The following is a 14550-nucleotide window of genomic DNA, read 5'->3' on the forward strand; positions in this document are numbered from 1 at the left end:
GCTGGGGATAGCAGGGGGCAGGAAGCATTTTTGTCAGGAAACAGGTGCTCCATGGGCAGCTGGTTGGGAAGCGTTTCTCCGTCCGTCGTGTCCCCCAGGACGTGATCGGCTGTTCTTGGGCAGGCTACTCACTCTGAGCCTCACTGCTTCATAAGATCACTGCAGGGGCCAGCGCCGTGGCGCAGCGGGCGAAAGCCCCAGCCTGCAGTGCCGGCACCCCATGTGGAAGCCAGTTCAAGTCCCAGCTGCTCCACTTCTGATCCAGCTCCCTGCCAGCACACCTGGGGAAGCAGTGGGAGATGGCCCAAGTCCTTGGGCCCCTGCACCCACGTGGGAGACCCGGAAGAAGCTCCTGGCTCCTGGCTTCGGCCTGGCCCAGCCCCGGCCATTGTGGCCATTTGGGGAATGAACCAGCGGATGGAAGACCTCTCTCTACCTCTTTAACTCTGTTCTTAATCTTATCAGGATTAAATAGGATGATGTGTGTAAAAGAGGAAAAAAGAGAACTCTATACCTAAGTGAAATGTGTTCTTACAGGAGTTAAAGTACATCTAAATATTTGTTTTTGGGTTTTGTTTGTTTGTTTGTTTGTTTTGATAGAGTGGATAGAGAGACAGAGAGAAAGGTCTTCCTTTTGCCGTTGGTTCACCCTCCAATGGCCGCCGCGGCTGGCGCACTGCGCTGATCCGATGGCAAGAGCCAGGTGCTTCTCCTGGTCTCTGATGCGGGTGCAGGGCCCAAGCACTTGGGCCATCCTCCACTGTACTCCTTGGCCACAGCAGAGAGCTGGCCTGGAAGAGGGGCAACCGGGACAGAATCCGGCGCCCCGACCGGGACTAGAACCCGGTGTGCCAGTGCCGCAAGGCGGAGGATTAGCCTAGTGAGCCACGGCGCTGGCCACATCTAAATATTTGTTAGAATAAAAGTCACCATCTGGGCAGGCATGGCACCATGCTTGGGACGCCTGTATCCCAGTCCCAGCTAATGCACACCCAGGGAGGCAGTGGACAATGGCTCAGCTGGCTGGACCCCTGCCATCCACGTAGGAGACGGCTGGGGTTCTAGGCTGGCTTTGGCCTGGCCGGCTCTGGCTTTTACAGGCATTTGGAGAGTGAGCCAGCAGATGGAAGTTCAGCCTGTCACGTAGATGAAAAATAAACTTAAAAATACATATAATTTTTACTTATGGTCAGACTATAACTGCATGTTAGAGAACTTGGACTTTTCATATGACACCTATGATTTTAACAACTACAGAATGATGATTTTTAAGTCTTTCTGATCGTCTCGAGCAGTAGTTCTAAAAGGTTTCACTACGGTTTGTTTAAGCACTACACTGCGGCTGGCGCTGTGGCGTAGCAGGTAAAGCCGCCGCCTGCAGTGCCGCCATTCCATGTGAGTGCCAGTTTGAGTCCCAGCTGCTCCACTTCCGATCCAGCTCTCTGCTGTGGCCTGGGAAAGCACTAGAAGATGGCCCAAGTCCTTGGGCCCCTGCACCTGCGTGGGAGACCTGGAAGAAGCACCTGGCTCCTGGCTCCTGGCTTCAGATCAGCACAGCTCCAGCTGTTGCGGCCATCTGGGGAGTGAACCAGGAGATGGAAGACCTTTCTCTCTGCCTCTCAAATAAATAAATCTTTAAAAGAAAGTAAACACTGCACCTTACATAGTTTAAAACTAGTTAAAATGTCAGTTTTAAGATCAGCATGGAGTTCAAAACAGGAAGTTTGTTTTACATAGTAAGCCTCAGCAGAGGTGAAAACAGGAAGTTTATTTTACATAGTAAGCCTCAGCAGAGGTGAAAACAGGAAGTTTGTTTTAAGCTAAACACTTAACAAACTACTGTATATAAGAATAATGCCACTGAGTTCAAAAGGGTTTACGGGAAACCAGCGTGTGTTCTTACTGTCGTGTGTAGGACACGGTGCTGTGAGAAGTCCCCCAGAACTGGCACCTAGCAGTGCTCTTCACACACTCTCCTGGCGTGGTCACCATGTCCAGTGAGGGCAGCTGCAGAGCTGGGGCCCCTTGGAAGGCAACATTGTGCTTGTTGAGGTTAGACTGCAGCTAGTCGTATCTTCCCGTAGGAATCACTTGAAGGCACAGAGTGAGGTCAGGGCACCGTGATGCACTCAAGCCGGCCACATCTGTGCTCGCCTTGGTGCCTGGTGGAGTCTGAGCAGGTGCATTACGACAGACAGCCTGTATTAGGACATGCACAAGCTCACCGTGCCCTACCCACGGGGGAAGTGAACAGCAGTCCAGCAGTGAACTGTCTCATCCATTGCAGTTCTGCTTCTGACTTGGAGCGACCCCCGCTCCGTGGGTGTTCATTACTGGACCCCTCCCCTCAGCCCCAGCCTTGCCAAGCTGAGCTCCACCAGGACCCCGCGGGAATGCACAGGGAAAGCCACATGTTCAGGAGAGGCTTGGGAACACCTCTTCCAGTCCAGAGGAACCTTGGGAAAGTTTTGGCTACATCTGCGGCAAGCGAGGTGAGCGGCTCCGGTGCACTTGGGTGCAGTGGGGGCAGCAGCCTGCTCCTCATTCAGCCTTGGGGGAGGGCTTCCGGTAGCGGAGCACTGTGGCCGTGACCCACAGGTTGAGAGCCAGCATGACCACAAAACGGATGAAAACTGCGAAGAACCGGAAAAGGGAAAACGTACATTAAAACCTCACAGTGTAGGGCACAGGGCCTGAGAGAGCTTCGTCCCCAGCCCCGGGGTGACAACACCCGTGACTCCCTCGCGAATCATGATTGGTGATCCCTGGTGCCCCCTCTGGGGTGATCTGGCTGTGGTTGATGTGTGTTATAGGACATAAAACCCCTTGGCCGGGAGCTGGCGCTGTGGCATAGTGGGTAAAGTCGCCGCCTGTAGTGCTGCCATCCCATATGGACACCAGTTTGAGTTCTGGCTGCTCCACTTCCGATCCAGTTCCTGGCTGTGGCCTGGGAAAGTAGTGGAGGATGGTCCAAGTCCCTGGGCCCCTGAACCCCTGAACCCACATCCTGGCTTAGGATGGGCTTGGCTCTAGCTGTTGCAGCCATTTGGAGAGTGGCCCCTTGGATGGAAGACCTCTCTATTTTTCTGTCTTTCTCTCCTCCCCTCCGCCCCACTCCTCCACCTCTTTGTGGCTCTGCCTTTCAAATAAATAAACAAATCTTAAGAAAAAAAAAAATCCCTTGGCCGGTCTTCAGCCTCGGGGGTGCTGGTGTCTCGGAAAGTTCTGTGCTGAGCCAGGGTTGGACAACGCACTCAATTAAGATCTTTCTGAAGAACCGGCCGAGGGCCCAAGCCTCCCGGGCCTTCCAGGAACCGTGAAAGTGTGACTGTGAAAGCTTCCATCGTCTTCACGACCGCGGCCGCCCTGCAGGCAGGGACACCGAGAGCGACAGCGGCCGCCCCGCAGGCTGGGACACTGACAGCGACAGCGGCCGCCCTGCAGGCTGGGACACCTTCCTGATGAGTACGGTTTCTGAGCCCGACGCCTCTGTGATGGGTAGACACTGCGGGATATGAGCCCCGCTGTCTTCACAAGGCGATGCTTCGGGAACAGGGGCCACAGGGACAGACACGGCCGTCCCCCTCTCCCGCTGTCTCTCAGGCGCTCTGTTCCATTTTCAGTTGGCATCCAGGTGGAGGCGGCCAGGGCCCGTCCCCCTTGCTCCTAGTTTACCCTTTGACCAGAACAATTAGAATGCGCAAGGCAGACGCAAAGCCCTTGAGCTGGGTGTAACCCGTGGGAAGGGGCTCACGGCCGCTCAGGGTCTGCACGCGGGGCGCCTACCCCTCCTCCAACGCCAGGGCCCGTCTGCTCTGTCGCTGCCCAGAGGTCCCGGCCCCCAGGAAGCCCTGAGTGGAAGCCCCCAACTCAGCCGTCCTCAGTGAACCCAAGTCCACTCCCACCTCTCCATCAGAGCTCGTTCTCTTGGGAAAAACCGAACAGGAAGACGCAGTCAGACGGCTGCCAGTGCCCGGCCGCCCTCGAGTGGCCCCCTGGGCTTCGCTGAGCGTCACCGGCCACCTCCTGTGTCTGTGGCCTCCTCCCTCAGACCTCGCGCTCCCACCCCTCTGTCCTCCCTCCAGGTGGTCCAGCCCCGCGCCGGAAGCCCCCTGCAGGTGGGGTCCACAGTCCTGTGTATGCTCTGCTCCCACTCCCACAGGAAGCAGATGTCCAAGGACATTGGTGGCCTTGGAGATGCTGTCCCCCGAGCCCAGCACCCAGTAGAGCCAGGTCTATGACGGGGGGCATCCTAGCAAGGAGCTCAAAGAGCAAACGGAAGAAAAAGGTTTTGCTTACTTGCAAAATCGTTGGTGGTCATTAGCGTTGTTATTATTCTCGCTGTGAAAGAAAGTTTGAGCCGTTAATAACTTCCCAGACATTCTGACGTGTAGCTCAGGTAGCAAACGTTGTACACCGACCGCTCCTGGAAGATGTGGGTCGTAGGGACAACCAGGTATCGCTCAAGTCAGCCACGCTGAAGCCCAGCCATGCACCCCAGCCCAGGGGTTTTTAAACGGCTCTCAGGACAGAAGCAGACCCTGGACAGAGCTCAGGGCCGCCCAGGGAGCCGGCGGGGGAGGGGAAGAGCGCCCCTTCTGCCATCTCTTAGGCACCAGCCCCCAACCCCTCCACCCTCAAAAGGGGACTATAAACAAGCCTCATTTGCACGGTGAACTTGCTTCTGCTACGGTGTTTTAAAAATCACAGAATTCCACCCCCATCAACTGGTAATAAGGAAACCGAGTCCCAGAGAAAGGTAAGGACTCCCCGAGGGCCTGCCCAGCCCCGCTCTGCTGATCCCCTGCAGCCCTGCACTTGGTGAACGTTTGGCAAGTTGGGGCAGCGAGTTGGCAGGCAGAGAATGCCTGGCCCGAGAGGCAGCAGGCCTCTCCTAACCCAGACCAGCCCGTCAGGGGCTCCCGGGGTGCCCAGCACGCCGGGCAGTCACAGAGACAGCCGTGGCCACTGGCTCTCATCTTCCAGCTGAAGTCCAAGTCTCCAAAGGGCAGAGACCAAATGCTGTAGGAACTGTTGACAGATCCGCTAACCCAGGCTGCACACAGTTAGTGAGGAAGCCAGCAATTTAAATGGGAAGCGAGGCATCGTGGGTGGGCGGGGAGAAGGCCATCGGTCAGCAAGGAGGCCGGCTGAGGAGTCTGAAGCAAAGTCCGGGAAAGACGTTCAAGAGCTACACCTGACACGGGAATGACGTCTAACGTGTATTTGGAACGCACTCCACTCAACAGTAGGAAAAGGGACTTCGGAAGGATCCACAGATTCATTTCTCAAAAGAAGGCGTACAGCTGCGCTCTGGGCGTAAGAACAAAACCTAATGACCAGGGGCAGAACGCAAATACAAGCCACCCGAGGTCGCGCCCCCGCCTGGTAGAAGGGCTGTGGCTGCAGCAGGGGGGTGTGGAGAAAAGGGGGGCCTTTGTGCGCTGTGGGCGGGACCTACATCAGGAACTCCAGTAGCAACCAGGCCGGAGCCCCCCCCCCCCCCCCCCCCGCCGCCGCGTGGAATACAGCCGCCACGTGATTGGCTGCTGGATGCGCCCGCCGGGCTGCGCGAGCTCTCCGTTCGCTGCAGCGGCGTTCCAACAGTCAAGCTACACAGGCGGTGGTCGGGATCTACTAGCAAGCGAATGGGTGAAGAAGTCACCAGGGACCCTCGGCAGAGGAGACCCTGTCGGCGGAGGCCACTGGGCTCAGAGCAACAAGCCAGGCGCCCCAAGATTGCACCCTGCACGGTGCCACGCGGACCTGCAGCCTGCAAATGAGGACTGCACAGAAGCCGAGGGGCATGCGGGCTGCCAGGGCCTTGACACGGGGACAGAGCTGGGGAGACTTGGCGGGAGGATGACATTTCAGGTAGGACGGCAAAGTGAGCAGAGCTCTGAGTAAATGAATAAATGCTCCATGGCAGTAACTGGCTCCCGAGTGAAATGCAGTAACCAACAGGGGAATCCTGGGACAAGCCCTGAAATCCTCATCTCATTCCTTTCTAGAGTGATGCCGACGTTGCTACTCCCAGCGACCAAAAGGGAACACTGGGTGGAAAATCAGTTCATTTTCCCCATAAGATTTTCACCTTGAGGTCATGGTTCATCAGTTCAGCAAAGACTTAGGTTAGCAAAGACTTGTTAAGCAGAGCACCATGCAAAACAGTTTCGAGCTGCAGTTACAAATTCTTAAGATTTTTTAAAAATTTTAATAGCACATAGATAGATGGATTAAAATTCCCAAAGATCAGCATGGGAGCTAATAATTTATATTTCTAATTAGCAGTTCCAGAAATCATTTATACTGTGGAGGGTGGTCCCAGGCACTAAGGAGTCCTTTCAGATAAAGGGGGCTATGTGCTCCCCAGCTCCGCACAGATCCACACAGAGATGCAAATCACCTTCCCGGGAAAACCTCTTGGACCAGAGAAAACTCGCGCTGAAACGACTGCACTTGGAAGTGTTTCTCGGGCTGTTGATTGCTCTCGTAACGGACAGCCCCTGGCTGGCTGCCCACAGTGCCCTCCCAAGCGTGAAGCAGCGGTCACCCTAACCGCAAAGGGACAGCCACTACAGAGGGGCACTCCCTGCACAGGCACCGGCCCCTCCCGACCGCCTGCCTTCCGCTTCCCTTCCGTGTGTTCCACGAATCCAGCTCTGCTCACTTGCTCCAGCGAATTCTTTTCCCCACCCGTGATGCCGCAAGGCAGCTTCCCAGGACACGGACGCGTTACCCAGTAATATCCCAGCCTTCCAAAGCTACACACCAAACTCGAGCTCGCTTAACTTTGAGGTGACCTGGGACATCTTGGTGGAGAAATTGGTCCTTGCAGGCAAGGCAGGACCACGACGAAGCGGACCGACAATCGCCTAGAACCAGCAACTCGGTCAATGCGAGAGCTCCCAGCTTCCACCTCGGCAGAGCATGGAGGTGGGTCCCGGGTGAACAGTGGAGACCAAGGCCGGTGGCCCCAACGGTATCCACTGCTGCAAACCCTGCGCACTAACGTCAGTCTAGGGTTTCCACGTTTTGATCAGGTACACTGTAGAGATTCAACTTTTTTTTTTTTTAAGAAAACTAGTCAAATCAGCCCTCACCCTTGTCACCGCGGATGGGCGCCCTTAGCGGGGTCCATCTGAACAGTACCTGCAGGGACCAGATGCTGGGCCAGCGGTGACCTTGGGGACCAGATGCTGGGCCAGCGGTCACCTCAGGCAGCGCCCCCGCCCCCGCCCCCGCCCGGCGAGTCGCCTTCTTACTTGCACAGGTGTAGGCGGAGAGGCCCCAGGTGAGGGCGCTCACAGCTCCCGAGTCTTGCGTCTTCCACAGGTGCTGGAGCTGCACAAACTTGCTGGCCGCGCTGATGAGCGTGCAGAAGTGCTGTGGGCACAGAGTGAGTGAGCTGGCCGCCTCCTGCTGCAGACAGCCAGGGAGCACCAGGCTCTCGGAGTGCTCTGCAGGCCAGATATTCCGGGCTGGTAGTCACCAGTGTGTACAGGTGAAAAAGCGGGCAGCGAGACGGGGATGTGCGAGCCAGGCAGTCCCATCGTGGAGCGCTAACTCCGGGGCGAGGGCAGAAGGCTCAGCCACCCGCGCCGGCTTTGCAAAACAGACGCACTTTGTGTCTGGGGCCCAGGAAATCACGCGGAACTGACAAATCCCCAAACCCAAGGCAGCCAGCAGGGGGCGCATCCGCCTGCGATCCGGGTTGTCTAAGGAGCCGGCGGGGGTGTGTGCTCCTGCCAGCGCGGGCAGCTTCACAAACGAGCCTGCGCCTGTGCGGCAGCCGCCACGCGCGGGCCCCGTGGCAGCGAGCACTGCACACCAAAGGGAGGAGTGAAAGCCTGGGGGAGACCCTCGGGCGCCACCGCAGTCACCCGGCTCGTCGCTGGCCAGGGAGGGCACGGGAGGCGCAAGGTGCTCAGGTGCTGGTCCCTTCTGAGGGGCAAGCTGAGGGCAGTGGGTCTAAGGGAGTCGGGCGACTCCAGGCTCCCGTGACCCTGGCCTTGGCCAGTGTTAGAGCGGAGCTGCCCCCGGCACAGGTGAGACTTGGGCGTGGCGGTCAGAGGCGCGATGGGCGCAGCTTGTGCTGGGGCCCAGGGGCCAGCACAGGGCTAGAAAGGTTCTGGAGGGGGGTGCTAGGGGAGGGAGGGGTCTGGGGAGCCGAGTGAACCAAGCGACTCCAGGAGGAATCTGGCTGGGCTCCGCGAGCCACTCTGCAGAGGGAGATGAGCGGCTGTGCAGGTTCCGCGGCTCCCATGGAGCAGCGGGCCTCTCTTCTGCCTCCCATCTGTGCTGCCCTGACCGGGACGGCAGGGAGGACCCAGCCCCACCTCTGACGAGTCCTGCAGATGCGACAGCCGAGGCCCATGGGAGCACCAGGGAAGGGGACAGGGGTGCCGCGGCCAAGCAGCAGGAGGGCTCCCGGGCTCCTGGGGGCAAGTGCAGGTCACGCAGGGAGCTGGGCCCAGAGGGCTCGGAGGACTGAGCCGAGCAGGGAGCCCGGTGAGGAAAGGGAGCCCAGCAGGGTGGGGGCCTGCAGGGTGGGTGGTGCACGTGAGAGGCAGCGAGGGCCAGGCCCAGCGGGCTGCGGAGGACGGAGGCTTCCAAGTGCACCAGGCACTGCCCCACGGAACGACACTGGGGCTCAACACAAACTTGCCTGCTGCGGATTCGCACAGACAACTGTCAGGAGAGGCGGCAGGTGTGGCCTCCGCCGTGGCCCAGTCTTACTACAAGGATGGGCGTCCCCCAGCGCGTGGACAAGGGACCTGGGAGGCTGGGGCGGGCACTGAGCCTAGCGATTAGGATGCCCAGGGCTCACACCGCAGCACCTGGGTTCCGTCCCTGGCCCCAGCTTCCTGAGGGTGCAGACGTGGGAGGCAGCAGGTGACGGCTCCTGTGGCTGCCTTGTAAAACCCCTTTTGTCCCCTGACCCCTTAGGAGAAACGTTTGGTCTCTCAAGTCCCAGGAAGGCAGCTGCTCTTTCTCCAGGGCCGCACTTACCATGGACAGGTCTATGATCCACTTCTGCAGGCCCAGGACGAACCAGGAAGACACGAATCTTTCCAAGTGCTAAGGAGAAGGTGCTGCGTCGTGGGCCCTAGCCACGCCCCCTCCTCTGGCCCCGCCCCCCCTCCCACCACCAAGACCCCAAAGAGCTCCAGGGATCAGTCAGAGTGGGACTGCTGGAAGCCGCTGGACTTAGCGAAGACAAAGCTGTCTTCCACAGAGGCCCAGCAAGTCACCTGAGCTGCTGGCCCGCCCTCAGGCGTGGGAACTTTCCTGATGGGGTTAACTGCCTGCCCAAGGCCGGGCCAGGCAGATGGCTCCAATTTACAGCCAGAGCTAATGGCGCTTGCAAAAGAGAGGCCCCCGGGGTTACACCAGCGGAACCTTATGCAATCAAGGTGGAGAGGCGTGGAGAGGTGCTCCTGCTGCCCGGCCTCTCCTCCGGCCACCTCTGTTGTAAGAGGTGAGAGAGCTGCCCAGGCCAAGGCCGCCGCTGGTGCCCGGAGCGGGCGGCGCTGCCGTGGAACCAGCCACAGAGCAGGGCACGGCCAGCCTCCTGCTGCGAGCTCCCGGCCACCGCGGCCGCGTGGCTTCAGGGCTGCGCCTGGACCAGGAGCCTGGCCAGGGCTGCGGGGTCTGCGGACCAGGCAGCCCGAGCCAGCCCCTGACCCGGGCCGGGCAGCCAGGGGTGCCAGGGGCCTGGTGCTGGGGGACAGTCCCGAGTCCTACTCCAGACACGCTGGGTGCGTTTAGGGTGGGGGGGTGGGAGTGGAGGGAAGGGGGCGCCTGGTCCAACCGAGCCCAGCTCGGACCCGGCCCCAAGCACGGGCTGCGCTAAGGCCCCATCCCCGCAGGCGGGAGGCAGACACGCGGCCCGCCCATTCCTGATCCCAGACGCGGAAAGGATACACGGCCACGTAGGGCACGGCCTGCCTCACGTTCCCGTTAAAGTGGAAGACACAGAGCAGGAGGATGACATCTGCAGGGGAGAGGCGGGGTGAGAGGGGGAGGGCCCCCGAGGGCGGCGGGGGCGGGGTGGGGGGCGGTACCTTGCGCGATGAGGATGGGGTACTCCAGGTAGGTGAGCAGCGGGCTCCCGTAGTAGCACTGGTACCGGAGGAACACCAGGAACCTGGGGCGGGGGTAGAGCAGTGTCACACAGTCCCTGGGCACGCAGGGGCGCGAGGAAGACTCTAGAGTAGGCAGTACTCGTGGGGGCTGGCGGAGGGCGGCTCTGCCAGGCCCCAGAGCCCCTCACGGTCAGAGCATTAGCGGAGGGCAAAGCGCTGGCCAGGCTCTCGCGCAGTGGCCTCCGGGGCCCAGGTCTGCCAGGCCCCAAACCGGCCCCAGCAGCGCTCACATCACAGGTCCTGGGGGAGGGGGCACAGCGGCTGGGAGGGGCCCAGGCCCACCCCCGGGGTGTGAGAGGGGGGCCACACTGCAGAGGCTGCTCCAGGCAGAACGCCGCGGTCCAGGCTGCTTCCGAAACAGGAGGCGGCAGCACAGGAAAGGTTCAGAGATCCACCCTGGACTTTCTAAGAAAATGCTAGCTCGGCCAACCAGGCTGCGGCTGAAGACCCCAGGATCCCACCCTTCTCAGGAGCGAAGGCCTCTCTGTTCAGGACTGCAGCCCCCTGCCCTCTCCTCATCTCCCCTCTGCGTGGCTCCCTCCTCCCAGTGCGTGTAGCCCACCCGGGACAGGGAGGAAGGGGGCCCGCACCGTGGGACCCCTGCTTCCCCCAGGGTCTCCGACTTCCTAAGCTGGGCCAGGACCATGCAACACCCACATGCGCACAGCACTCAGCCGCCCCGGCCCTTCCCGCCCCGTCTCTGACAACGTCCGGTCTCAGGCTGGCTGGGGTGGTCAGAGGAGGCAGGACAGAGGCCAGGGTCACCCCGGGCACGGGGGTCTCGCCCAGGCCTGGGCCTCGAGGGGTTGGCTCCTGGCAGGCCCAGCGGGGCCCCAAGGCCTGGCTTCCTGTGGGCACTGTGGCCGGCTACCCCCCAGCTCCAGGACAACCTCTGCCCAGCCCTTACACCCTGGGGCCTCTGGCGCAGCCCCTTTTGGCCACACCTGTCAGAGCCCAGGGACTGGGGGAGGGGAAGCTTCATCCCAGCCCCCTCTGCGGCCAAGCCAGCTGGGGCCTGGGGCACAGCAAACCCCTGAGCAGGGTGCACTGTGGGAATGTTCCAGAACACCGGCCCCATCTGCAGGCACTGGACAGTGGACAGGCGCCCCGGAACACAGCCGTGGACCCACAGAGTGGCCCGAGAAGTGTGAATGAGCTTCGTGACCATCCCCACTGCTGTCTACACCCTAAGACCACTTGGGGAAGCTGAGGTCCAAGAAGCCGCAGCCTTGTAAGACGACGCACCACCCCCATGCTCCCAGGACCACCCGGCTCCACACTCCACTACCGGGAGGGCTCATGGGTGCCAGCAGCGAGGCCGGCCCCACCTCCTATGGTGCCTACCGCCTGCTACAGAGGCACCGTAGCATCTTTCCCTTATTCATTAATATTAATTTTTGAAAGATTTATTTAACTATTTGAGAGGAAGAATGACAGAGAGAGAGAGGTCTTCCATCCTCTGGTTCACTCCCCAGATGGCTGCAATGGCCAGAGCTGGGCCATTCCAAAGCCAGGGGCTTCTTCCAAGTCTCCCACGCGGGTGCAGGGGCCCAAGGACTTGGGGCATCTTCCACTGCTTTCCCGGGCCACAGCAGAGAGCTGGATCAGAAGTGGAGCACCCGAGACTCGAACCAGCGCCCATATGGGATGCCAGCACTGCAGGCAGAGGCTTAACCTACTACGCCACAGTGTCTGCCCCTTAATGTTCCTTTTAATGAAAAATAGGATCATTAGGACGCAGGCAAGCGAATCCCAGGACGCTTGTTTATGGAGCTCAGTGGCGCTGGGTGTGTTCCCCTCCCACACAGGGGCCGGAGTCGGTTGAAGCAAGAGGACTCACTCCCACCTCAGCACAGGGTGGGCGGTGGCCCAGAGAAAGGGGAGGAGCTGGGTTTAAACCCACGCCTTCAGCCGACGCCCCCACGGCCCAGCGGTCACGCGGGGAGGGCAGCAGGCTCACGCCGCCACCCCTGGCTGCTCCACTGTGGCACCGGGGCCCCTCGGAAGGTTCCTGGGCAGCGGACCAAGGCTCAGCCTGCAGTCCCCCAGGCTCCTACTGCAGAGAACAGAGCGAGCCCGGAGCCCGGGGGGAGCAGGCAGGGGGCAGGAGGATGGCGGCCAGCCGGCGAAGGGGCCAGGGTCACCGGGAGCTGCGGTGGCCGCGGCAGCCAGGCCTGCCTCCCGCCCCCTCAGCCTCCACTCTGCCTGGCCTAGGGTGACGTTCCAGGGTGCAGCACAGGGTTTCAGAGCGGGGGGGGGGGGGAGCTCCACCTGCAGAGCTTCCGATCCCCAAGCCTCTGGGCCTTGACCGCCCACAACAGCACAGCCGCCCGGGGCCTGCTGCACCTGCGTGGGGCGTTCCTTTCTCAGGGTTTCTAGTCCCAGCCCTGGGCTTTGTTCTCAAAGCTCCCTTGCCCCTGCCTGGGGGGCCCCTCTGTCGGGAGCACCTCCCACCTTGAGCAAGCCTCTCTTCTCCCCAGAGCAGTCAAGGCTCAGAAATCAAGCCGGCTTGCCATAAATCCTTGTACCCACCCCCCACCCGCTCCCTCTCCATTTCCTTTACTTTGTTGAATTGTTTTGAAGGAAGCCCAACCCTTCATCCTTGGCTCAGCTCGGAGTTTCCAGGCTTGAAACGCAGCTGCTGGCATCACCGAGACAGAGTTTATGCCCCAGGGACCCAGTTCGCTCAGGAATGGGTTGGCTCAGACTGGGACCCCAAGCAGGCGGGGTTGGGGGGGGTGGCCAGGAGGAGCCACGGCCTGGCTGAGCCACTGCTGTGAGCTGGACCACTTCCCTGGTCTCAGGTGCCCCTCATCTGGGGGTGAAGCCCCCTCCCCTCCCAAGGCTGGGGTGAGGGCTCCACAAGGCAAGGGCCACACTCAACGTGCCCAGGAAACGGACGCCATTGCAACACACGGCCTGCACGCAAGCCGCGGGAAGGCAGGCGGAGCAGGTGCACGTCCCCAGGCCGAAACATCCGGTCGTCGGGCGGCCTCGGTTCCCGCAGCCCAGGGACCCGGCAAGGCCCCCTCACCCGGCTTTGCGCGCCCTGGTCCGCTCCAACGACCGAGCAATTACCGCAGCCCCTTCCGGCCCGCGTCCAGCGCTCCAGCCGCTCCCCCAGGACGGGTCGCGTCCCCGCCACGCCCCGGCCGCTCCCGCAGGGTTCGCATCCTGGGCCCGGCGCCCGGCCTCGCCCGCCCTGTGGGCCGAGGTTCAGCACCCGCCGCGGCCCTCAGTCTCTTCCCTCGGTGGGGGGGGGGGTCGGGGTCGGCCCCCAGCGCCGCTGCTCCAGGCGCCTCCGCATTTCGGCGGGGCCCGGTGTCTCACAGCCCTGCTCCCAAGGCCCAGGCCCGGGGCCAGCGGCCGGGCACCCACGCCGGACTCCGGGCGCAGCCTCGGCTCCCGCTCCCCGAGACCCGAATGCCCTGGGTCACGAGACCTCTCCACTCTCCGAAGATCCTTAGCGACCGCGGCCCAGCCCCTCGCCCCGCAGGGGAGGAAGCCGGGGCCGCACGTAAGTTGGTGGCGCGAGGTGGCTCTGCGCGCGACGCCCCGACGCGAGAGGGTTCGAGGCGCAGACGGCCCGGCGCGAGCCGGCAGATTCTGCCACCTGACGGCTGAGCGCCGACTGCCCCCACCCCGGCCTCAGTGCTCCCGTCCGTACAATGGGCGTGCTCAGTCGACGGGCGGCTCGCCAGCCGGGTGGGCGAAGACACAGGCGCCTGCCTAACCCTCGGCCGCCCGGTCACCAGCGCGCGCCAGCGGCTGGCCTTACCCCGCCAGCTCCAGGAGTAGGCTCGGGAGGCTGATGCCCCGCGCGCTGCGCGTCGCCAGCTGCGCGTGGATCTGCGGCAGCTTGAGCGCGGCGCACACGCCCAGCGTACTCCAGTTGCACAGCGCGAGCAGGGCGCCCTCCATGGCCGGGACGCAGGGCTCCCAAGGCGGGCCGTTCTGCTCCGGAGGCCGGCCCCGCAGTCCTTCCGCCTTCCCCCCGTGTGCCTGCCGGGGCTAGGCCCGGCCCCGCCCCGCCTGGTCCGCCTCGCCCGGCCCGGGACCCGCCCCGCCTGGTCCGCCTCTACCCGGCCCGGGTAGTCCCGCCTCCGCCTTGTTCCGCTCTCGCTCGCCCCGCCCAAGCCATCTTCGCCCCGCCCTTGGTCTCCTCCCCCAGACACGCCCGCCCCGCCCCGTTCTCTCAGCCCCACTCCTAGTCTCCTCCCCCAGGCCCGCCCCGCCCCCGTTCGCCCCGCCCCGCCCCTGGTCTCCGCCCTCTGTAGCCCCGCCCCTGTCCGCCCCGCCCCGTCCTCTCAGCCCCGCCCCGCCGGAGTGGCAGGTGTGACCCCCGCTAGGCGCCACGTGCTAGGCCTCGGGTGGGCCGGCCGCAGCCCGCAGGAAATGAGCC

The 14550-nt window shown here is 62.1% G+C and overlaps 1 protein-coding gene across 2 annotated transcripts; it reads right to left on the reverse strand.

Moving 5' to 3' along the window:
• Positions 1–1723: 1723 nt before the first annotated feature.
• Positions 1724–14194, reverse strand: SLC66A3 (solute carrier family 66 member 3). 2 transcript variants are annotated; one of them, XM_002722392.5, is made up of 7 exons: positions 13927–14194; positions 10068–10150; positions 9928–9997; positions 9013–9070; positions 7266–7386; positions 4300–4341; positions 1724–2633 (listed from the first exon to the last, which is right to left on the reverse strand). In XM_002722392.5, the coding sequence occupies exons 1-7, from the start codon at positions 14067–14069 to the stop codon at positions 2542–2544; spliced, it is 609 nt and encodes a 202-aa protein (XP_002722438.1). In that variant the 5' UTR covers positions 14070–14194; the 3' UTR covers positions 1724–2541. The 2 variants fall into 2 exon arrangements, with proteins under 2 accessions (XP_002722438.1, XP_051683784.1); XM_051827824.2 differs by lacking the exon at positions 9928–9997 and having other exon boundaries at positions 9013–9081.
• Between the last annotated feature and the right edge of the window lie 356 nt (positions 14195–14550).

The sequence above is a fragment of the Oryctolagus cuniculus genome, chromosome 2 (genome assembly GCF_964237555.1).
Source record: "Oryctolagus cuniculus chromosome 2, mOryCun1.1, whole genome shotgun sequence".
NCBI lineage: Eukaryota > Metazoa > Chordata > Mammalia > Lagomorpha > Leporidae > Oryctolagus > Oryctolagus cuniculus.

Bases quoted from the DNA above. Each gene is read 5' to 3' on its own strand.
- SLC66A3 (XM_002722392.5), bottom strand. From the start codon at position 14,069: ATGGAGGGCGCCCTGCTCGCGCTGTGCAACTGGAGTACGCTGGGCGTG. The intron at 7,387-9,012 runs GTAAGTGCGGCC...CTGTGCCCACAG, and splicing joins GGATCATAGACCTGTCCATG to CACTTCTGCACGCTCATCAG. The intron at 4,342-7,265 runs GTAAGAAGGCGA...TTTCTTTCACAG, and splicing joins CTCCGCCTACACCTGTGCAA to CGAGAATAATAACAACGCTA.